Source organism: Chinchilla lanigera, unplaced genomic scaffold (genome assembly GCF_000276665.1).
Source record: "Chinchilla lanigera isolate Chin_1 unplaced genomic scaffold, ChiLan1.0 scaffold00060, whole genome shotgun sequence".
Lineage (NCBI taxonomy): Eukaryota > Metazoa > Chordata > Mammalia > Rodentia > Chinchillidae > Chinchilla > Chinchilla lanigera.
Window position 1 is genome coordinate 6,689,551 of NW_004955461.1, and position 20,382 is coordinate 6,709,932.

General features: G+C 44.0%; 1 protein-coding gene across 1 annotated transcript in view; it reads right to left on the reverse strand.

The window, feature by feature from the left end:
* Window positions 1–8,379: 8,379 nt before the first annotated feature.
* The window catches only part of Oc90 (otoconin 90), a 31,835-nt gene continuing 19,832 nt past the window's right edge, over window positions 8,380–20,382 (reverse strand). The window contains exons 9-14 of the mRNA XM_013521301.1: window positions 18,697–18,732; window positions 17,431–17,484; window positions 15,261–15,377; window positions 14,133–14,304; window positions 11,242–11,348; window positions 8,380–8,675 (exon numbers count right to left, since the gene is read on the reverse strand). Coding sequence (XP_013376755.1) covers window positions 8,380–8,675; window positions 11,242–11,348; window positions 14,133–14,304; window positions 15,261–15,377; window positions 17,431–17,484; window positions 18,697–18,732 — 782 coding nt within the window. The remainder of the gene's footprint in view (window positions 8,676–11,241; window positions 11,349–14,132; window positions 14,305–15,260; window positions 15,378–17,430; window positions 17,485–18,696; window positions 18,733–20,382) is intronic.

Genomic DNA, 20,382 nt, shown 5'->3' on the forward strand with positions numbered 1-20,382 from the left:
TTATCATTAGTAGTTAACTCTGGGCTGGGGATTTAGCTCAGCGACAAAGCGTCTGCCTGGCAAGCGCAAGGTCGTGAGTTTGGTTTCCGGTACCGGAGAAAAAAAACAAACAAAACAAAACAAAAGTAGTTAACTCTATGCTATTACTGTTTTAATTCTATTGTTATTGAAAGTATAGTCCCACTTAGGTGATATTTACCATATTGACTGTGTTTATATTTAATTTGTCTTAGTGTCACTTCACCACTCACTTCCCTTACTGGTGAAGTAAATGGTGAGCCAGTTACACTGCATTCTCCTCTTCCAAATTAATAGAGATGGTTCTTCTCTGGACAGAGGCAAAGGCTGATTGTTAGTCACACCCAGAATGTATCATTGAAAAGCAGACAATAAATAAAGAGATCTCCATACTAGCAACAGTGTTTTATCGTAAGCCTGCAAGCCTCAGCACAAAATAACAAAAATAGTAACATGAAAAGACAACAACAAATGCCTCCTAAACCTTCCAGCTACCTCAAAATCAATCTGTAGAGCATTGAAGGGGAGGAAATGAAAAGCCACACAGATTAATTATTTGAAAGGACCACAAAAGATAATAAAAACAGGTCCATAAGGTGCTTGGTGAGCTCAAAGAAACCATAATTGAACAGATAATGGATGTAAGAAAAAGATAAGCAAGTTTATAGATGACACTAATAAAAAGCTAGCTAAGCTTTAAAAACCTGCATGACCAGTTTAGCAAAGAACTGAGGTCCATAAAAAGGTTCCAAATAGAATTTAAGGAGTTTAAAAATTACATTGAAAATGTAGGCAACAGAAACGACCAGTGTGAGGACACAGTGTCAGAACTAGAAGATAGGGCTACTGTTGGAGGCCAGTTGCTCAGAGATACTTTAAAGATAATAAGAGAACATGAAAAATGAATCCAATAGCAGCTAGGTGATGTAATGAAGATTAATTGGAATTAGTGAAAAATCAGAAGATACCACAAATGGAATAAAGACCTGTCTATAGAAATAATAGCAAAAAATTAAAATATACAGAATTAAACATAGAGATACCTGAGGCATATAGAATCCCAAATAGCCATGATCAAGAAAGAAGTTCACCACAAAACATAGTAGTCAAAATCCCAGAAGCCCAACACGGACAGAATCATAAAAGCTCTTAGAGGAAAGCAAAAAACCACGTATAAAGGTAAATTCAGTAGAATTACAGCACACTTCTCAACACAACCTTTAAGGCCAGGACAGCTTGGAGTAAAATGTTTTAAATGTAAAAGAAAACCACTTCCAACCCAGAATTACACATTCTGCAAAAATATTTTTCAAAAGCGATGGCCAAATAAGGTATTTCCATGACAAAGAGCACCATAAGAAATTCATGACTGCCAAACCGTTGCTATAAAAAATTCTCAAGGATATCCGAGAAAGAGACAGTAAAGCCAACAATGCCAAAACTCTGATAGAATGAATATATCAGTCAGGGTGAGCAGTTAAGCAAAAGGCAGAGGTGGAGGGTCAGCAACAGGAAAATAATGCAGTGATGGGAATAAGTTAATATCGTTCAGCAGTAATTCTCAGTGTGAATGATCTCAGCTTCCAAATCAAAAGGCACTGATTGACATGATGGGTCAAGAAACAAAACCTAACAATATGCTGTATATAAGAAAAACATTTAACCCAAAAGAAATTCAGAGTAAAAATCAAAGGGTGGAAACAATATTCCATGCAACTGGAACCCCAAACCCAGCAGGAGTAGTTATTCTGTTTTCAGACAAAATGGACTTCAAGCTAAAACTGATCAGAAGAGGCAAAGAAGGTCACTCCATAATGATTAAAGGAAAAGTTCAAGAAGATATAACAATTATAAATATGTATGCACCAAACACTGGTATACCCAACTTCACTCAACAAACACTACTGGATATGAAAGATCAGAGAAACATATTTATCCTGGGAACCTCAGTGCCCCACTTTTGGAAATATACAAGTCAACTAGACCAAAAAATTAACACAGAAGTATCAGACTTAAACCAAACTTTGGGACAAATGGCCTTAATAGCTATCTACTGGGTGTTCAGGCAACTACAGAGTATACATTCTTCTTAGCAACACAGGGAATATTCTCCAAAATAGGCCACATGCTAGTGCATAAAGCATGCTGAAGTAAATTTAAAAGAATCAAACTTATCCCATGCATATTATCAGGTTATAGTGCAGTGAAACTAGAAATCAATGGCAAAAGAAACTGCAGAAATTATGCAAATTCATGAAAATTAAATAATACCCTTTTGAATAATCAATGAGCCCTAGAAGAAATCAAGGGAGAAACTGGACAGTTCTTAGAATCAAATCATAACACCAGTACAACATCAGAACTTATGGCACCCAATGAAAGCAGTCCTAAGAAGGAAGTTTATTGCAGCAAATGCTCACATCAGAAAAACAAATGAGCCCAAGTAAATAGCATGATGCTCATTAAAGTCCTAGAAAACCAAGAATCCAAATGCAAAGCTTTTACAAGAAAGGAAATTATAAAGGTCAGAGCAAAAGTTCATGAAACTGAGACTAAAAAAAATTACAAAGAATCAAAATGGATCAAAGATCTAATTTAAAACAGAAATGACTAATCTAATGGAAGAAGAAATAGGTACAACTCTTGAAGACAGGCATAGGCAAGGACTTCCAGAGCACAACCCCAGTTACACAAGAAATAATTCAGTAGCAGTCAACAATTGGGATCATATCAAATTAAACAGATTTTCCACAGCAAAGGAAATAACCAATAATGTGAAGAGAAAACCTATAGAATGGGAAGGTGTTTTGTCCAGCTGCTCCCCAGACACAGGACAAATATCTAGACTATATAAAAAAACTCAAAAAAATGAACTCCTCCAAAATAAAATATCCAATGAGAAAATAGGTGGCTGAGATGAACAGATGCTTCTCAAAACAACAATTACTAATGGTCATTAAATACATGAAAAAACGTTAAACATTCATGACCTAAAATATCACTGAGATTCCATCTTACTCCAGAAAGAATGGCGATCATGTAGAAATCAAATAATAACAAGTACTGTAGAGGCTGTGAGGAATAAAGAACCGTTCTATATGGGAAGGAATGTAAACTAGTACATCATTTTGGAAATCAATATAGAGATTCCTCAAAGAAGTAAAACTAGGAATTCTTTTTGACCCATTCATTCCCCTTCTAGGTATCTTCCTGAAAGAATTAATGACATCATGTTACAGCAATACATGCATTTCCATGTTTATAGCAGCAAAATTCATAATAGTTAAATATTTCAAGATAAATGGATAATGGAAATGTGATACTGATACACAGTGGAGTACTACTCTGCCATAAAGAAGGAACAATGAGTCATTTGTAGGGAAATGCACCTTGAGTCCATAATGTTAAGTAAAATACAGGGGACTTTCAAGTTACAGCCAGCTTCACAAGTGAACAACTTGGGTTACAACCAGCCAAACAAATTTTAGGTTTAACTTGCAACCAGGCTTGAGTTACAACCAAAATGTTGGCCACTAATGCAGTTGTAAACAAAGACTTGCAGTGCCAGAAAAGTGTATGTAAGCATACATTTCAGCATTAGTCTGATCCCAGATGTGCATGTTTGTGGACATGATTTCAGTCAGTGCTTTACGTAATTGCTGTAATTACTGCTATCAAGATGGCCCCCAAAAGTTAGAAAAGAAGCAAAGGAAGAAAGGGAAGGTAAAGAAAGTAATCACAGTGGAAAAGAAGAGGAAGTTGTGGATAAATATGAGAGTGGTGCTTTGTGACCAATCTCACTAATATGTGCAGCATGTTGAAATCCACCATCTCAACAGTGTTACAGAGAAAACATTTGTGTATGAAAGCTAGTGTTTGTAAAAGTGCTACTCAAATTAATAAGTCATGATCAACAGTGTTAGACAAGGTAGAAAGGCTGTCAGTGTGGACAAATGAAAGGCAGATGGCAGGTGATAGCCTATCTGAATCTATAATCTGTGAAAAAGCTAGGGCTATCAATGCAGATCTTCTAAAGGATAATCCATCAATGAGTGACAATGGTGAGACATTTCATGACAGTAAGGGGTGGTTTCACAATTTTCAAGTGAGGCCTGGGGTTCGTAGTGTAACTATTACACATGGTGAAGAAGCCAGTGCTGACAAAAGAGCTGCTAAAAATTGCATACCCCACTTTGAAACAGTGACACAGAGAAATGGCTTTTGCTCTCATCAAGCTTTCAACTGTGATGAAACTGGCCTTTTCCGGAAGAAAATGCCCAGAGAACATGTATTACCCAGGAAGAGAAGAAAATGCCTGGTCACAAGCTTGTGAAGGATAGGCTAACCTTATTGCTATGTGCCAATGTGAGTATTGACCTCAAGGTAAAGCTGCTCTTGGTTCATCACTCCGAGATCCCTAATGTATACAGAAAACAAAATCATGAGGAATAGACTAGGAGTCATGTGGAAATTTAATGCAAAATGCTTGGTAACAAGAGTACTTTCTCTTGAGTGGATCAGGGAGGCTTGCTCTCCTACTGTTAAGAAATATCTAGAGAACAAAGGTTTACCACTTAAGGCTCTCTTTGTCATGGACAGTGCTTCTGCTCACTCATGAGAGTTGGAAGAATTGGCTGAAGAATTCCCATGGCTTTCAGTTGAATTCTTCCCACCTCATCCAACTCCTCTGCTGCAGCCTATGGACCAGCAAGTTATAGCTAACTTTAAGAAGCTGTACACCAAGGAAGTGTTCCTGAAGTGATTCCAGATGGTCCCAGATACAGAGATACAGATTTAATCCTTAAAGAGTTTTGGAAGGAACATTACAGCATCCTTTTCTCCACAGGGTTAATTGAGAAATTCTGGGCCAATGTGTCTCTAAGGACACTGAGATCTGCCTGGAAGAAAGTGTGGCCTAGAATTATATGAGAGAGACTTTGAAGGCTTTGTAGAGAGGCTGAGCCTTCAATTGACCCTGTGGTTGATGACACTGCCACTATAGCAGAGTCCATAGTGTTGCAGGTAGACAGTGGTGATGGTGAGGAACTGGCAGAGGAACACTCAGAGGAATTGTCTACAGGGGAACTTCAGCAGCTTCTGACTGAGCAACAGAGAGTGGCAGCCAAGGAGCTTGCTGAAGGGGAAAGGGAGTATCAACAATCAGTGCAGCAAAGTTTTCTTCTGAAATAAAGGAAATCCTGAAAAAAATGGACAGAGCTACAAACATTTGTAGAGAAGACCCACCCAGACAAAGAAAAAGCCAATTGTGGGGCTTAATAACAATGCCACGTCATACTACAGAACAGTGTTAAAGAAAAGACAAAAGCAGACAACCTTAGACCAGTTTTTCGTTCTAAAATAGTTGAGAACTAGTGAGCCAGAACCAGGTCCAAGAGAGCTACAGACTCTTCCAAGGAGGGAAAGGACACCAGAGAGCCAGATTCTTGATGTTCTTACGGAAGGGTATCATGGACTGATCAGGCCTGCAATCTCCCAAACAAGTGGATGGTGAAGGTTTAAATAAGAGACAAGTGGTATGATTTTAGGGCTCCACAAGGATCAAAACCCTCTAGCAGAGTTCAAGATTCTCTGGAGGCTGAGACGAAGAACTTCTCCAGGTGGCTGGTATTTATTTGGTTTTCAAAAGAAGGGAATACTGAGAAAATCATGAGAAACTGAGCAGGACCTTGGGAGTCAGTACAAAGACTTCCCCAAGTAGTAAATGATATTAATTAGGAGAACTGTCTTACCTCCAGGTTGACATTCACTGCAGGAGTGAGACATCTACAGCTATAGTTTCTAGCTAGTTAATTTGGGTTGGAGCCAGCATCCTCAGCTGTGGCATTATCTTGTACTTTGAGGTGTCACAACATCACAGGCTACTACAGGACTCAGCTGAGACCTGTGCTTCATAGAGGTTCACTTACTGTGAATCTACTCCCCATCTCCAGACAAGGGGCCCAGGCCTGGGACAGACTCACAGGTAAACATAGCCAATTAATTAATTTTAAATCCTGCTCACAGTTGCTTCATAGTGGTCTCCATCAGAAGGGGACTCTCCTTTCAAACAATAATCACCTTCCATTTTATCCTCCCTCCCTGCAAACCAAAGATGTCTATTTTAATGGTGAGTACAGAATGAAATTGTTGTTTCTGATAAACTAGGCACAATTTATAACATTTTGGTGAAAGCACTAGGCAAATGATTGGTATTTCTGGTGAATTATGCACATTATACAACCCCTTTCATTATGAAAATCTTAGATAAGAGAGGCAGGTTCAGAATGGATTATGGGTGTCTCCATTATTTTTTATGGGAAAAATATTCTTGATTTATAACCAAATTGAATTACAACTAGACATCACAAATGAATTGAGTTTGTAAGTCGTGTCCACTGTAAATGAGACAAATGGTTTTAAATATCACACTATTTTTCTAATATGAAAAACCTAAACTATTAACAAAGACCAAAACAAAAGATAGGTAAGAGGAAGTAGAAAGATAGATCTTTTCCAAATGAGAAAGGGACCAGGGAATGGGTGTGCAGGGAATACAGGGAAGGGAATGAAAAGAAAATTAAGATGTGTTATGTTTATGTACCAAGTTCCATGAGGAATATGATCATTGTGTACTGCAAACACATACTAATAAAAAATAAAAATGAGGGAAAAAGTTAAGTACTGATCTTCTAAAGCACCAGTCAGCTTTCTATCTGTATAAATCTGCCTATTCTAAACATTTCCTATGAGAGGGATCTTAGGACAAGTGGCCTATTGTGTTTGACTTCTTTCACTTAGCGTGTTTCCAAGGTCCATCCATACTGTAGCAAATATCAGAACTTTTTACTTTTATGGCCTAATAGCATACTGTTTTGCAAATATACTGCAGTTTGTCCATTGATTAGTTGACGAACATGTGGATTGTTGTTTCTGCTTTCGTCTGGTTACATAATGCTGTGATGAATGTTTCTGTACAAGTTTGTGAACATGTTTTCATTTGGGTAATACACTAGAGTGGAAGTGCTCTGTGTAACTTTTTGATGAGCTGCTAACCTGTTTTCCAAAATAACTACATCTTCTACCAGCAATGTGTGAAATTTCAATTTCTGCACACCTTGTCAACATTTTTTGTCTTTTTTTTAAGACAGCCATTCCAGGTGGTGTGAAATAGCATCTCATTTTAATTTGAATTTCTCCAGTCACTAATGATGTGGGTCATCTTTTCATGTGTATGTTGGCCATTTTTATGTCTTTGTGGAAATAGCTACTCAAACCTCTTACGCATTTCCTAATGAAATTTCTTTACTGTTTCATAACAGCCCCCTATTTGGCAGGGCCAGCACTCCTGTCTTGTCCCAAGTCTGCTCTTCCCAATTAATTTTTTATATTTTAATAGGTTGATCTCCCTGAAGTACAGGGCAAAGTGCCCAGCCTTCTTGATTTTTTAAAACACTGTCAGGTTCAGAATACTTTCACACCATGAACACATCAGTAAACCCTGAAATCTTAATAAGCTCTACTTTCCAATGTGTCTGCAGAGCAGGCAGAGACTCCGGACCATTGCACTAAGGGACACATGAGTTTTGAGACTTGAGAACTGAGACATGTTGCAAACCAAAGAGTCTGTATGTCCGTCCACATTAAGGGAGCTTCTTGTAGCACTTTGCCTTTTGCCTTCTGTACAGTAAGCTCTCTGTAACTAACTACTGGGTGACTGGGTGGATAGATGGATGCTTAGAATTTCAGATTTTTACATTGCCATTGCATTATACTGCCTGTGGTAGAGGGGGAGACTTTGCACCCCCAAAACTCCAGTTACTGGGATAAATCTTAGTTTGAAAAACTCAAGTTTAGTGATTTCTCATGGTGGCAAATAGCTGCTGTCTTAATAACTAAGGTTGTACATGTATTTTAGGGCGGGTACCAGAAAAGCCGTCCTCTCACTCCTCAGCAAGCATCATTAGTAGGTCACTGGTGAGCCATAGTTCATTGAATATACTCCAGTTTTTATAATAGAAGGAAAAAATAGCGTCCACAAAAGTTTGATATTTTTTTGCTCTGTTGTGTCTGTCATCTCACCTTTACAATCTACTCATGCACCAGTATTTACAACTAACATGTAAAAAGAAACACAGGTCGTGGGTTGGGATGTTTATTGGGCAGCCAGAGTGCACACAGGACATACACAAGTACCTGCCATCTGCTTTCTCGGGGTGCCCCGTGCATAGAAGCTGACAAAGAGCAGGATGCGTGTGACCAGGAATCTCGCTGCCTCTGTTCCTCTGAGCCTCTGCTAAGGTTCCAGTGGAGAGGGGAGCACAGGGCAGAACTACAGGGGTGATTGCCATGCTCTCTGGGGATCTAACTTCCCTGGGGTGGCCTGGCCACTGAGGGACCAGGCGACTGTCTCAGAAATCTCCTCCTTCTGAGGCCTTCTGCAGGGGTCGTGGCCTCTTCGCTGTTCTCCTCAGAGCTGGAGCCAACCGAAGAGGCTGAGCGCCCTCCCAGCACGCTGTCTTCGCACAGCTTCTGCTTGCCCTGGCACTCGTGTCCATCCAATGACTTCAGACTTCGGTTAAAGGAGGCAGAGGCTATGCACTCGGCCGCTGTCTGGTCACAGGCACAGAGCAGCTTCTCGCACAGGCTCTGCCCCACACCTTAGAGGAAAAGAGCAGAGTGGTGGATGTGAGACATCTTGGGAAACACACCGGACTTCCACCGTCACCTGCCTGCCTGCAGCCCTGCCTGACAGCCCTGTCTCCTTTTCCTCCACGTAGCAACTGGTGTACACCCGGCTGGTAGCAATGCAGCCCTTCCCTCGGGAAGGAGCCCTGTGCCAGGAATAATCTGTTTTCTCCTGGCGGACTCACCATCCTCTGCCTAGATTCAGCTACGGGTCTTCTCCCCTAGCAAGCTTCCCTGAGCCCCGGGCTAAAGAAAGCATCTTTCCTATGGGCTCCCATTGAGCACCGCCCCCTAGTGGCTCTTTCTCTCACAGCAGGTTACGAGTTAATCACACCGTACAGTAATTCTCTATTTCAGTTTTCGCCTCTCTTGCTCCACAAAGAACTTTGAAGGTGGATCTCACCTATCCAGGCACTCAACTTTATCCTCAGGTAGCATTTCCCACGGTCGCATTGGGCAATATTTGTTGGTGTGAACTACTACATCTTTGGACCAGCATTTCTGTGTTTGTCAAATGGAGTTTCTTGTCTACTCTGCCTTAATATTACCAGATGAAATACAGGATGGTCAATTAAACGTGAATGTCAGGTCATATATCTGAAAGGATGTCCCCTGAGAACAGACTTTCACTAAACAATTACCACTTTTTTATCTGAAATTCAGACTTACCTAGGCTTCATGTATTTTTGTTTGCTAGCTCGGGCAACACTTCCCTTTCTTTAATGCATAGATTGCATGTGGAGGGGGTAATGTGTTGAAGATGCCGGGCACAGATGTGCTTTCTGCAAACAGAGTCCTCTGTGTCTGTAGCTTTCACTGGAGCTAAAGGTATGTGTTTTTTTATCCAATCTTACTGTGAAGTGTTCATCATTTTTTCTGTTTCTACTACATAGATTTTATACACCCCCTGTACTGGTCTCCACATGGACCTCAGATATACTGGTTGCATTTTAGCAGCAGGAAACAGGAAGAGGAGAGGAGGGACACAGCTGGGGGCCAGGGCAGAGTGAGATGTACCAAGGCCTGGGCTCCAGAGTGACTGTCCTTCTCCCTGTACTTAAGATGGTGACAGCATACAATGGGCACTGAGGGGCCTTCAGTTCCCACCATCCAGAGCTGGTACCCAGGTACCAGCTCACCGCTCACAGAGGGCCTGGACTGGGGTGCTCTGTAGAAGTTCAACTGCTCTACAGCCTTTCCAGATCCTGAGCTACTGGAGGAGCAGTGAAGGAGCCTCCAGCCCCTAGGCGTGGCCTCAGTCTAAGCTGTCATTCATGGGGTCCTCTCCCCCATAGGAAAAATTGTAAATGTCTTCATTTTGTGCATGGGTCTTTGGAGCTTATGATCTGATGTCCATCTGTCCCCTGCGCCTCACCCTGCACCACAGCCAGGCCTTCATCCCTACTTCCTGCCCCAGCAGTACAGACCCAGTGTTGTTCCTAAATGTCATAGGAAGACATGGTGTTTCTCCTCCTTTGCTTGGATTTCCCCTTTGCTTTTCAACTCTTGTCCAATCTCACCACCCTGCCGCCTGCTCCACATTCTCTGGCCCTCAGCGGAATGCACACCTCAGGGGGTGAAGCCTGTCCCTCCCCCAGGCTGTGAGGGATCCAAGGCAGGGGTCATGCAGGTTTGTTATTTTCCTAGTCTGCAGTGAGGGTTTGCTGGGGAAGTGGATAGCTGGATGGATGAGTGAGTGACTTGTAAGCTCACAGTTCCCAGGATGCGCTGACCACAAAAGACAACACAAAGCAAGACAGCATAGAGAGAGAGAGCACAGGCAGGATGAGGAGAACAACAAGCCCAGCCAGTGGCTTCCCAACAAACTTGACGAGAAGAATAAGTCCTGAGAGGACTCCTGTGAGATTCCCCGGGAAGCATCTTTTGTTTAAATTGCAGAGTGTGCAGGAAATGCATCTGCTGTCATGTTCGAAGAAGGAAGTGCAGCTGAGTGCGGACAGCTCTAAAGGAGCTCTTGTGTGCTCACCACAGCGGAGGCAGTTTTCTGACTGTCCCTGGTGGAGGCCTTCAATGCTACAGAAGACCTTGATTTCCAGGGAGGAGTGGATCTAAGGGTCCACCTCTCCTTTTAACCAGAGCTGCCCCTCTTTTAATGGGGTTCTTTAGAAGTCTTCACTTGGGAAAGGGTCTACTTCTCAGGAACAGACAGGGGAAGGTGCAGAGCCAGCTGGAGATCTGATCACATTTCACAATCCAGACCCCACCTCTTCCCTCTTCTCTGCCTGTCATCTGGGGCCTCGCTTGTCTCTGTGAAGTGGGAGGAACACAAGTGCTACTTCCCATGTGGTTGCAGGTTGCTCCAGGGGCTTTTAACCAGCTCAGTGACTTAAAGCAACTGGCTCAGGCTTTGGAACTGGAGCCAGACTGTGGTGCTGGTGTTAGATGTGTCTCAGTGTTGGGAAGAGTGCGACGTCATGCCACAGATGAAGATGTGCTGGGAAGGCATCCAGAAGCCGAGCTTTGGCCAGATCCCACTTGCAGGAGGGCACCACTGACTGCCCAGGCAACAGCACTTACATTTGGGTGTGCGGTCCACACACAACACTGCAGACCGAGGACGCCTCTCCGGCAGGCAGCCCAGCCTTCTCACCTGCTCCAGGCAGCAGTGATGGGACAGACAGCACCTATGACCAAGAGAACCTTTTACTGCTCTCAGCTCCCTGCTGACCCAGGCCTGCTTCACTCACACTCCCTGGAGTAGTGGGAGAAACCAGTGCCTCCCACCTAGGGCACACAGGGCTGACCCATATACAGCCCAGCCTCGTTGTGTATGGTTGGTTGAGTTATGTACTGCACAAAGATGCCATATGTAAGGCAGTGTCCATCACACTGTATACAGCTTATTATTTCAAGTTTTTTTCTTGTATTTGCACATTTATTAAAGTAACAAATGGAGTCTTTAAGAAAAGGATACTTTCAGGAATGGAGTCATTTTTTTTTTCCCATCTTACGAGAAGGCTTGCTGCAAGCTAGCAGTGTCCCCACTCTATCCAACATTTCGCAAAATAGAGTAATTGATCTCGTATCTGTAGGGGACGCTCCTGGAGCCCTTGGCCTAAAATAGACCATAGTAGCTATAGATAAAGAACTCTAAATAAAGACTTAGTGCAGCATAGAGCCTCAGTGAATGTGGGAAGGGAATCACGTCTTGTTTGTAGATGCCCCTGCCTGACCCAACACAGCCTGCTATTTTCAGCGCCCCCCAGCTGGATAGACTTTAGGATAGGGGCTACTCCCAGGCTATAGGAGCTATCACTGCTCTCCTCATCTTCTCTTTCCAACTCTTCCTCGTCCTTTAATACCACTCATCACCCCCTAGAGACCCACACCTTTTTACTTTTTTTTTTTCAGGGCTCGTGATTGAACCCAGGGCCTTTCCACTGAGCTACATTCTTAGCCCTTTTAACTTATTTTCTACTTCTGAGACAGAGTCTCACTAAGTTGCCCAGGCTCGACTGGAACTTGCAATCTTTCTGCCTCAGTCTCCCAGAGTGCTTAGATTACAACTGTGTACCACCATGTTGGACTCTTTTGCAGCTTTTAACAACCTTTGTTTTTGTTCAGCTAGGTATCATTTATACCGACCTAGTTGCCTGCAGTTGGAGGAACCACCCACCTCGCAAGTTCGCATAGCCCAGTGGCAAAGGTCAGGGCCTGGCGCATCAGACTGCTGCCATAAAAGAATCACAGGATCCTATGCAAGCATTTTCCAAGGGTGGGGATGGAGGGGGGCACTTCACATAACAGTTATACCCCAAAGTCAGCAAGTCAGAGAGGATGGATATTCTCTCAGTAATCGCTGACATGGTCCCTCACATACTGCATACTGCAGATGGGAACACAGCCTTTGAGACATAAAACCGGTGTGGCTAACCCTGCCGGCAAGGGCTTCTCCTATGGCTGTCAGTTTTCTAGTTTCCTCTGATGGCTGCCAGGAAGCCATAGTGTCCTTTCCTTGCCTGGCTGGTCACGTTTCCTATTTTTGTGAAATATGATCAGTGTTTACCTTCAGCATCATCCCTACTTCCTCTCAGAGGCTACAGGGTGCCAGGTTCCTATCTCACTGGGCTATGGACTCAGGAAACTTAACACTGTCAGCACAAAATTTGCTACAACAAAACTTCCTTTAACTATTTTTTGTTAATAGTGGGGACTAAACCCAAGGCCTTCACACTGAGCTTCTTCCTCAGGCCCCCCATTTTTCTATTTTTAATTTTTATTTTGAGACTGTGTCTCATTAAACTGATAGGTTGCCCAGGCTGGATGTGAATTCATCATCCTCCTGCCTCAGCTTCCCATAGTGCTGGGATTACAGGCATGCGCTACCAGGCCTACCTTTTATGCTGCTTTAGCCCCCAGTTTCCTGCCCTGGAAGGCCACATAGGTTGGCTGATAGGTCAGCCTGACAGTGAATGTAGGGGAAAGCACCAAGGCGGAGTTGTGTGGTTGGTGGTACATAATCCAGTAATCCACCCTCAGACACTCCTTGATCTATAGCGGTCCACCTTCCCCACATTCCTGCCATTACATCCTTTACCTAATTACAATCAGCTTTGTCTTTCTCTTTTGTCAACTTCACCCACGATTGTGGATTTTGCTGTGACAACCACACCACCCCAAAGGGCACACACCCAGCCCTTTGAATGCAGATCTTTTCCCACCTTTAAAGTTACCACCTACTTTCTGATTATTCCTCAAACTTGGGGGGAGACTCCATAGTTTCCTCTGTATCTTCTATCACATTTATTGTACTGTGCAGTATTTTGGTCAACTTGTCCACCTTGTTCACCACATTCAAAGCTTCTGTTGGGCTCAAGCACTCATTTGTTATTTGTTTTTTCTGCCTTATTTTGTACCTCCAGTGCCTAGCACAATGCCTGGCATGGAGCAGACCACAGAACATCCAGGTTGAATGCATTTATGAAGGAACAAGTTAATGAGTATATGCAGCTGGTGAAAATTCATCCAAGAGTGGTAGATACAAAATTTAGAAGTTTTACATAAAACTTGTTGAGAAGCTGATTTCCATGTGGCCTGCTGCAGGGCAAACCAAAGGGAAATCCAAATTCTACGTGTTGGTTACTATAAAACGGGTCAATCTGGGGTGTTGTGAAGTGTCTTTTCCCCTCAGCTCTCATGGGGGAGTAGCATCTGTGGTTTTGCTTTATGGCCTCTAGCCTCCCAAATCAAGAGGTCAAGGTCAGCGTGGTTTGACCCTGTCCTAGATGAATGACCTCAGATACATCAGAGTGAGCCTCAGTTGCTCATCAGGAAAACACACGTATCATGCCATCAAGCCACTCCGCAAGAGAAGGGATGCTCACAGCAAGTTCTCTGAACCTGAAGCCAAGTCCAGTGGAGACAAGAGCTCTGCAGGTGCAGGCAGGATGGGCACCACGCAGCCATACCTGTCCAGGTTGTCCTTTGGCTCGCCTCTTCCTTCTCGCCCGCAGTAACAGCCATAATATTCAAACTCCTCCGGACACCAGGATGTCAGACAGAAGAGCATCTCTCCAAGCTGCACCATCACCTGTATGTCGTCCTCACTTCCCACGTGCAAAAAGGTGAATCTATCACAGGCTGATTAGGGACAAGGACTCTCAGGGGAGGAAGGAAGTTCAGGGTAGCACTACAGTTTGCACAAGGACAACTCTGGGTGGTCCCAGGAAACTCGGTGTCCCACACCTCAGATTGCCATTCCCCGTAGATAAGTGGACTCTTTAGGAGGCACTGTCTTAGAGAGAAAGCCTTTTCCTGCCCAACGTCCTGTTCTCCACAAGACTCCTGATGAAATCTCCCTAAAAGATGGGGTCTCCCAGGAGCAGAGGTGCTCTCCAGGCCACGCTATAATACCAGGTCCAGCCTCGCTTCCTGGGGGAAGTCTTGTCCTCTTAGGCATTCAAGCCACATCAGATTAGCACACTTGGTGCGCTGCACTCCAGAACCCTGTTTTTTTTGTTCTCCATCTCTGGCTTCTCTGTGTGTGAGTCTGTCTGTCTGTTCTTCTCCTGCTCTCCCTCCTCTGTTACAGCTGTCAAGCCCAGCTGTCTCCAGAGCTCTGTGCTAGATGCTAGGGTGGGCTTGCCTAGCTATTAGCGAAGCCCTCCTCTGTGTCCAGCTGCCTGTCACTCTTTCAGGAGGAGCAGGGCCTTTGGTCAGCATCAGAGGGAGGAGAAGACATGGGGGAGGACAGTTAGAACCCACGCATTTCCTTCTTTTCCCCAAACAATGGTATGCATGGTGCCAAACTTCTTCCTTCCGGGTCAATAGAGCACAGCAGTAAGAGTACCAGGTCAGGGGTCAAAAGATCAGAGCTCCTGTTCCAGGTTTAGCTCACAGAAGTACCATGGCAACAGACAAAGCATGTCCCCTTGAGCCTCATGGTGCTTATTCAGTAAGGGAGAGGAGGCATCTGTCACACCAGAGAGAAGGTCACAATCAGATAAGGTAGCTGAAGGTGCTTTGTGAAAGACCAAAGCACGGGATCCCAGGGGCAGAGAGGGCAGAACGTCCCCTGGTTTCTGACTTCTTCTTACCTTTGCCAGTTGTTTGCCCAGGACTGCTCTCCATGGATGGCACCGCCAACCCTGAAGAGCTATTGCCATCAGGGACAAGGGTGACAGCCTTAGCTGTGGCAACAATCTCTGCAGACCCTGCAAATGCACACCTTGCTGTATCAGATTCAAAAGGGGCTCGAAAAGAGATTTGCTGATGGACACATGGTCAAGGCCAGATACAGGTACATCCATCAGAACATGAAAGCAGTAGGAGAGTGTTCCTCAAACGCAGCTTGCAGATGTCAAGGCAGGTTCCCGGTGTCCATAAACTCTACAACAGCATTCCCAGCTTTACTGTGACTGTCTCAACATGGACAGGAGCAGTGACCTTTAATTGTGATTGTCAACTTGACTATTAAGAAATTCCTAGCGGGGGCTGGGGATTTAGCTCAGCCGCAAAGCGCCTGCCTGGCAAGTGCAAGGTCGTGAGTTCGGTTCCCGGTACCGGAGAAAAACCAAAAAAAAAAAAAAAAAAGAAATTCCTAGCAGTTAGGTAAAGCACCCTTCTGGGTGTGTCTGTGGGGCATTTTCCAAGATGACTGGCATGAAGGCCAGCAAGCTGAGGAGGGAGACCTTGACTGTGGGTGGCGTTGGCCAACAGGCTTAAAGCCCATACAGAATGAAAGAAAGAAAAGGGAAGAGCTAGGGACAAGAATACACCCTTCCAGGTCACACCCCTAGTGACCCGCCTCCTCAGCCACCTCTTAACAGTACATTCAACCATGAATTCTTAAGTGATGCAGTCCCTTTCCAAGTGCCCCATCTCTGAGCACATGAGGCTTTTGGGCACATTTTACACATAGACCATAACAGGAGTCTACTTGAGACCACCTGGAAGGCAGCTCATGCCTGGAACGTGTGACAGGTGCCCAAGCCTGTGTTTCTGCCACGTTTGCAATTGTGTAGCTGCTAGGTGACTGCACCAGTGGTGGTGAACCTATGGCTCACGTGTCTCAGTAGGTATACAGAGCCCTCTCTGTTGGCATGAGAGACAAATGCGTAAGTTTTTTTTCCTAAACTAAAACTTCAGTATTCGGATTTAATTGCAGTATTGACACTGCAATTAATAAGTGGATTTGGGTTGCCATTTGGGCACTTGGTCTCTAAAAGGTCTGCCATCACTGGACTATGCTCATAGCAAGCGAATAGGCAAAGCAGATAGTAGAGAGAGTGAGCCACCTCACAAGACACAATTTTGTAGACAAGTGAAACTCTTCCTCGATCCCTCTGTTTCCTGACTAAGTGCTCAACAGCTTCTCAGTCTATTCAGAATAAAGTGCAGTGCTTCCTGTGACCTGCAAGACTGTTCAATTTTATCCTTTGTCTAATAGTCCATTCTAAACATCTAACATAATGAATTAATCATAAGAGGATGGGCTTAAATAAAGTACATACCTATTATACATAATAACAAAATGCTGTGGGAGGCTGTGGTAGGAGGATCACAAGTAAGCCCTGGGGAATCTTAGTAACTTACTGAGAACTTGTCTCAAAATAAAAAATAAAAGGAAATGCAAGGTCATGAGTTTGATCCTCGGTACCGGAAAAAAAATAAATAAATAAAATAAAAGAACTGGGGATGCAGCTCAGTGTGAAGGCCCCAGGTTCAATCTTTGGTGCCACAATAAAATAAATAATAATAAATACTTGGTTAAATAAGTTATGTTTGCACATAAAGAATCATTAGACAGCTACTACCACTCATGTTGCGTAAAACTATTTAATGTCAAGGGAAGAACATTATGTTGTATTACTAATACAACTCTGACTGAAAATCACAACCACCAAGTGAACTCAAGTTCATCTTATTTCTGTTCCTAGACATGCTTTGGGAGGAGGAGGCTGGAAAAATTTCGAATGTTAAAAGTGTCAGTCTTTATATTGGGGAATTACAAGTGATTCAAATGGGAAACTAAATATAGTTTTCTGGGTTTTTCTAAATGCATCTCTTCACAAGGTAATTTTCCATTTCTTTCTGCTAATTGACCTTTTGAGTTCATTTGTTTCATTGTTATGGATGGGGATGTAAAGGTAAACTGGCTTCAGTGATTTCTTCCATTTGGATGTTAGCCCCAGGGTTCACTTGCGATGTATTGATTTTATAGCTGTATCAGGCACAGTGACACAGAGGAAGAACCCAAATGACTACCTGGCGCAGGTGTGGCCTTAGCAGCTTCCATGCCTTCCAGATCCTGCCTAGGTTCTGAAAGAGAGGAAGAAAGGTAGGGTAAGAGCCACCTCCAGCTTAATATTCACAGAAGAGGGGCAGGGGCCCATGAGCTTCCTGCTGTCCTGGTCCACCTCCCACTGTGACATTTCCTAGGACAGCGATGATATCAGAGGTTTTGCAGAGCAGAGGGAAGCCCGAACACATAGGCTCACTGTCAGAGGAAGCAGTCACTTGTTCAAGGTCACAGAGCTAGAAAGCAGCAGGAGGCTAAGCCAGACCAGCTGGCTGAAGGTGAGCTAGTCTACTTCTGGCTATGCCACAAAGAGCAAGAGACGGTGACCAAAAAAACTCTGTGGAAAGGGAGAAGCTGCCTGCAGTTGAATGTGTTCAGGAATCAAGACATTTTACGAAGATCAAGTTCACTGATGTGGATAAAAATACCCCACCACAAATACCCTCCAGAGAGAGGATCTGGACCATCCTAAAAGGGGACAGGTTATTCTTTTCAAAAGCAAAACCTAGTTAGTATAATCTCAGTACTCTGGGAAGCTGAGGCAGGAGAATCAAAAGTTCAAACCCAACCCGGGGAAGAGTAAGTTTTAATAAATTGAAAAGGGGTGGAAGAAGTAGCTCGGTAAGAAGGCCCAGGGTTCAATTCCTAGTACTGCCAGAAAAAAGAAAACCTATGCACTCAGAACCAAGACTCCTAACTAAGCTAAGCCACGTGTGCAAATGACACTGTCCCTTATCTGTAAGGTGGGTGTAATGATGGGCCTCCCAGGGCCAGCAACGACGTACTCAGAGCAGACACATGAGGCTTGTGTTGGAAGCCATCAACATCAAAGAATCCATTTACTTATTCTGAGGAAGTTATTGTCAGTTACATATATTTTAAATAAATGATCTATGATTAAAATCACCTCAGGCAAAGGAAATGGTTAGGTTAATTCTGCTGGTGAAATTCAACATAGATACTTTTCAGTAAGACTGTGTGCTCCCTAACCCACTCTTGGGTCATGGGGAAAAAAAATCTTACAGCCTGAAGTCCGAGGCCAAGGGTCAGGCTCCCAAACTACTTGCTGAATGACTTTCAACTTTAAGCCCACTGACCCTTGTTGACCTACATATTCTGTAAAATGGGTATAATCATATTTCTTCCAGCCCCTATTGAGAAGAGGTCACCAGAACTGGACACCACACCATTGGCTCCCACACCACCCTCTCCTGAGGTTTCCTTCTGCTTACCTGTCCTTGCAAGACTGGTCGGTCTCTCAGCAGCCACTGTGAAAAGAAACCACCCAGCTTTGTTTATGGATCCGGCTGGGTGTCCAAGCCAGGCAGAGGTCATCTGCAGGAGAAATGGGTCTAGGGGGTAAGGACCAGGAGGGAAATGCCATGGAAACCCAGCCAGGGCATCTGGCTGCTTGCTGGTGCTCAAGCAGGACCCAAGTTGCTGCACAAGGGCCAGCCCAGGGCCAGGCTCGAGTGTTGGCAGAGAGAACAGCAGGCGGCACCTTTGGGAGTGGAGTGAGAAAGGCTGTCTGGAAAGGCAGCCGTGGAGGGAGTGTGGTCCAGAAGTAAGGACAGAAGCACAGGCATCTCGGTTAAGCCTCGCTGTTCAGCTGTATGTGTCAGACCATCTCTTTGTGCATCTCAGTTTACTTTCCTAAAATGCAGATTGTGGCACTTTTTTCATTGGATCATATCAGCATTAAATGAGATTCTGTATCTTCAGCTAGTGGTCCAGCATTCATTGTGTGGTATGCTCCGTTTTGTACAGCTACACTAGAATTCCTGGAAGATGCTGGTCCAGAATCTCTCCTGTCACTTTCATTTTTTCCTCATGCCACACTGAGAGAGAGCCACAGTCATGCCTTTTCAAGGGCTGGTAAACCATGACCCAGCCCTCCGCCTGTTTTTGTAAATAGTTTTACTGTGTGCAGCACAGCTCCAGCCATTCATGTACAAATCATCTAAGATTGCTTTCATGCTTAAACAGCAGAGTTAAATAGTGGCAGAAATTCCACGGCACACAAAGCTCAAGATGCTCAGTCTCCGGCCCTTTCAAGAAGGCTGCTGATCCCTGCCCTCCATGAATGATGAAACCAGAGCTTTGAGAGGTTAAAACACTTTTCCAAAGTCACATAGCTGAAAAGGTTCTGTCTCAGATCTGATTCTATTCTCAAACCTAATTGTGTCATCACATGATGGTGAGGACAGTGACAAGCCCTGTTTCTTTGTTTCTTCCCCTCACAAACTCTCCCATCTGCACTAGCGTGATTCATTTTGAGACTGTGATCAGATGACCTCTTTGGAGGACATTTGTGCAAACTGGCCAGGTCATGGGTGTGAGCACGTGTGTGCTGTAGGATGAACATGCATGTGTACCCACTGTCTTCCTGCAGTTAGATCTTAGAATCCCTGAGGAGCCCCAGTGCATTTGCATCTTTCCCAGAGATCAATGCCACATTTCTTTATGCCTCAAGGGGATCATAGTTAAGGCTGAACTACTCAGACGTGGACCAATGTACCGACTTGGCAAAAGTTTGTGATTGTTCAATGTGGCCATGATCCTGTGTTTGGAGCTGAGGGTTTGTCCCAAAAAGAATGGAGATTGCTGCTGTCAGTCATGCTGGGCATTGTCATGGCTTGGGCTGGAAATACAGTGGGTGCAGGTAAAATTTCTTTTTTTCTCTGGGCCTGGACCCCAAGGCCTGGGCTATGTGGGAAGTGCTAAGGATAAGATCCCCTTGGCCACTTAGGGCCAGCCAAGCATGAGGTAGATCATGAGCTTTGCTTCTGTCCTCCTGGTACAGAACAATAGCAACAGAGGACAGAAGTATTGACTCCAGGAAGCAAAAGGCAGATGGCCTCTAAAGGGTAGCTGGCTGGATTTAGCAATTAAAAATACAGCATACCTATCTCAACCGG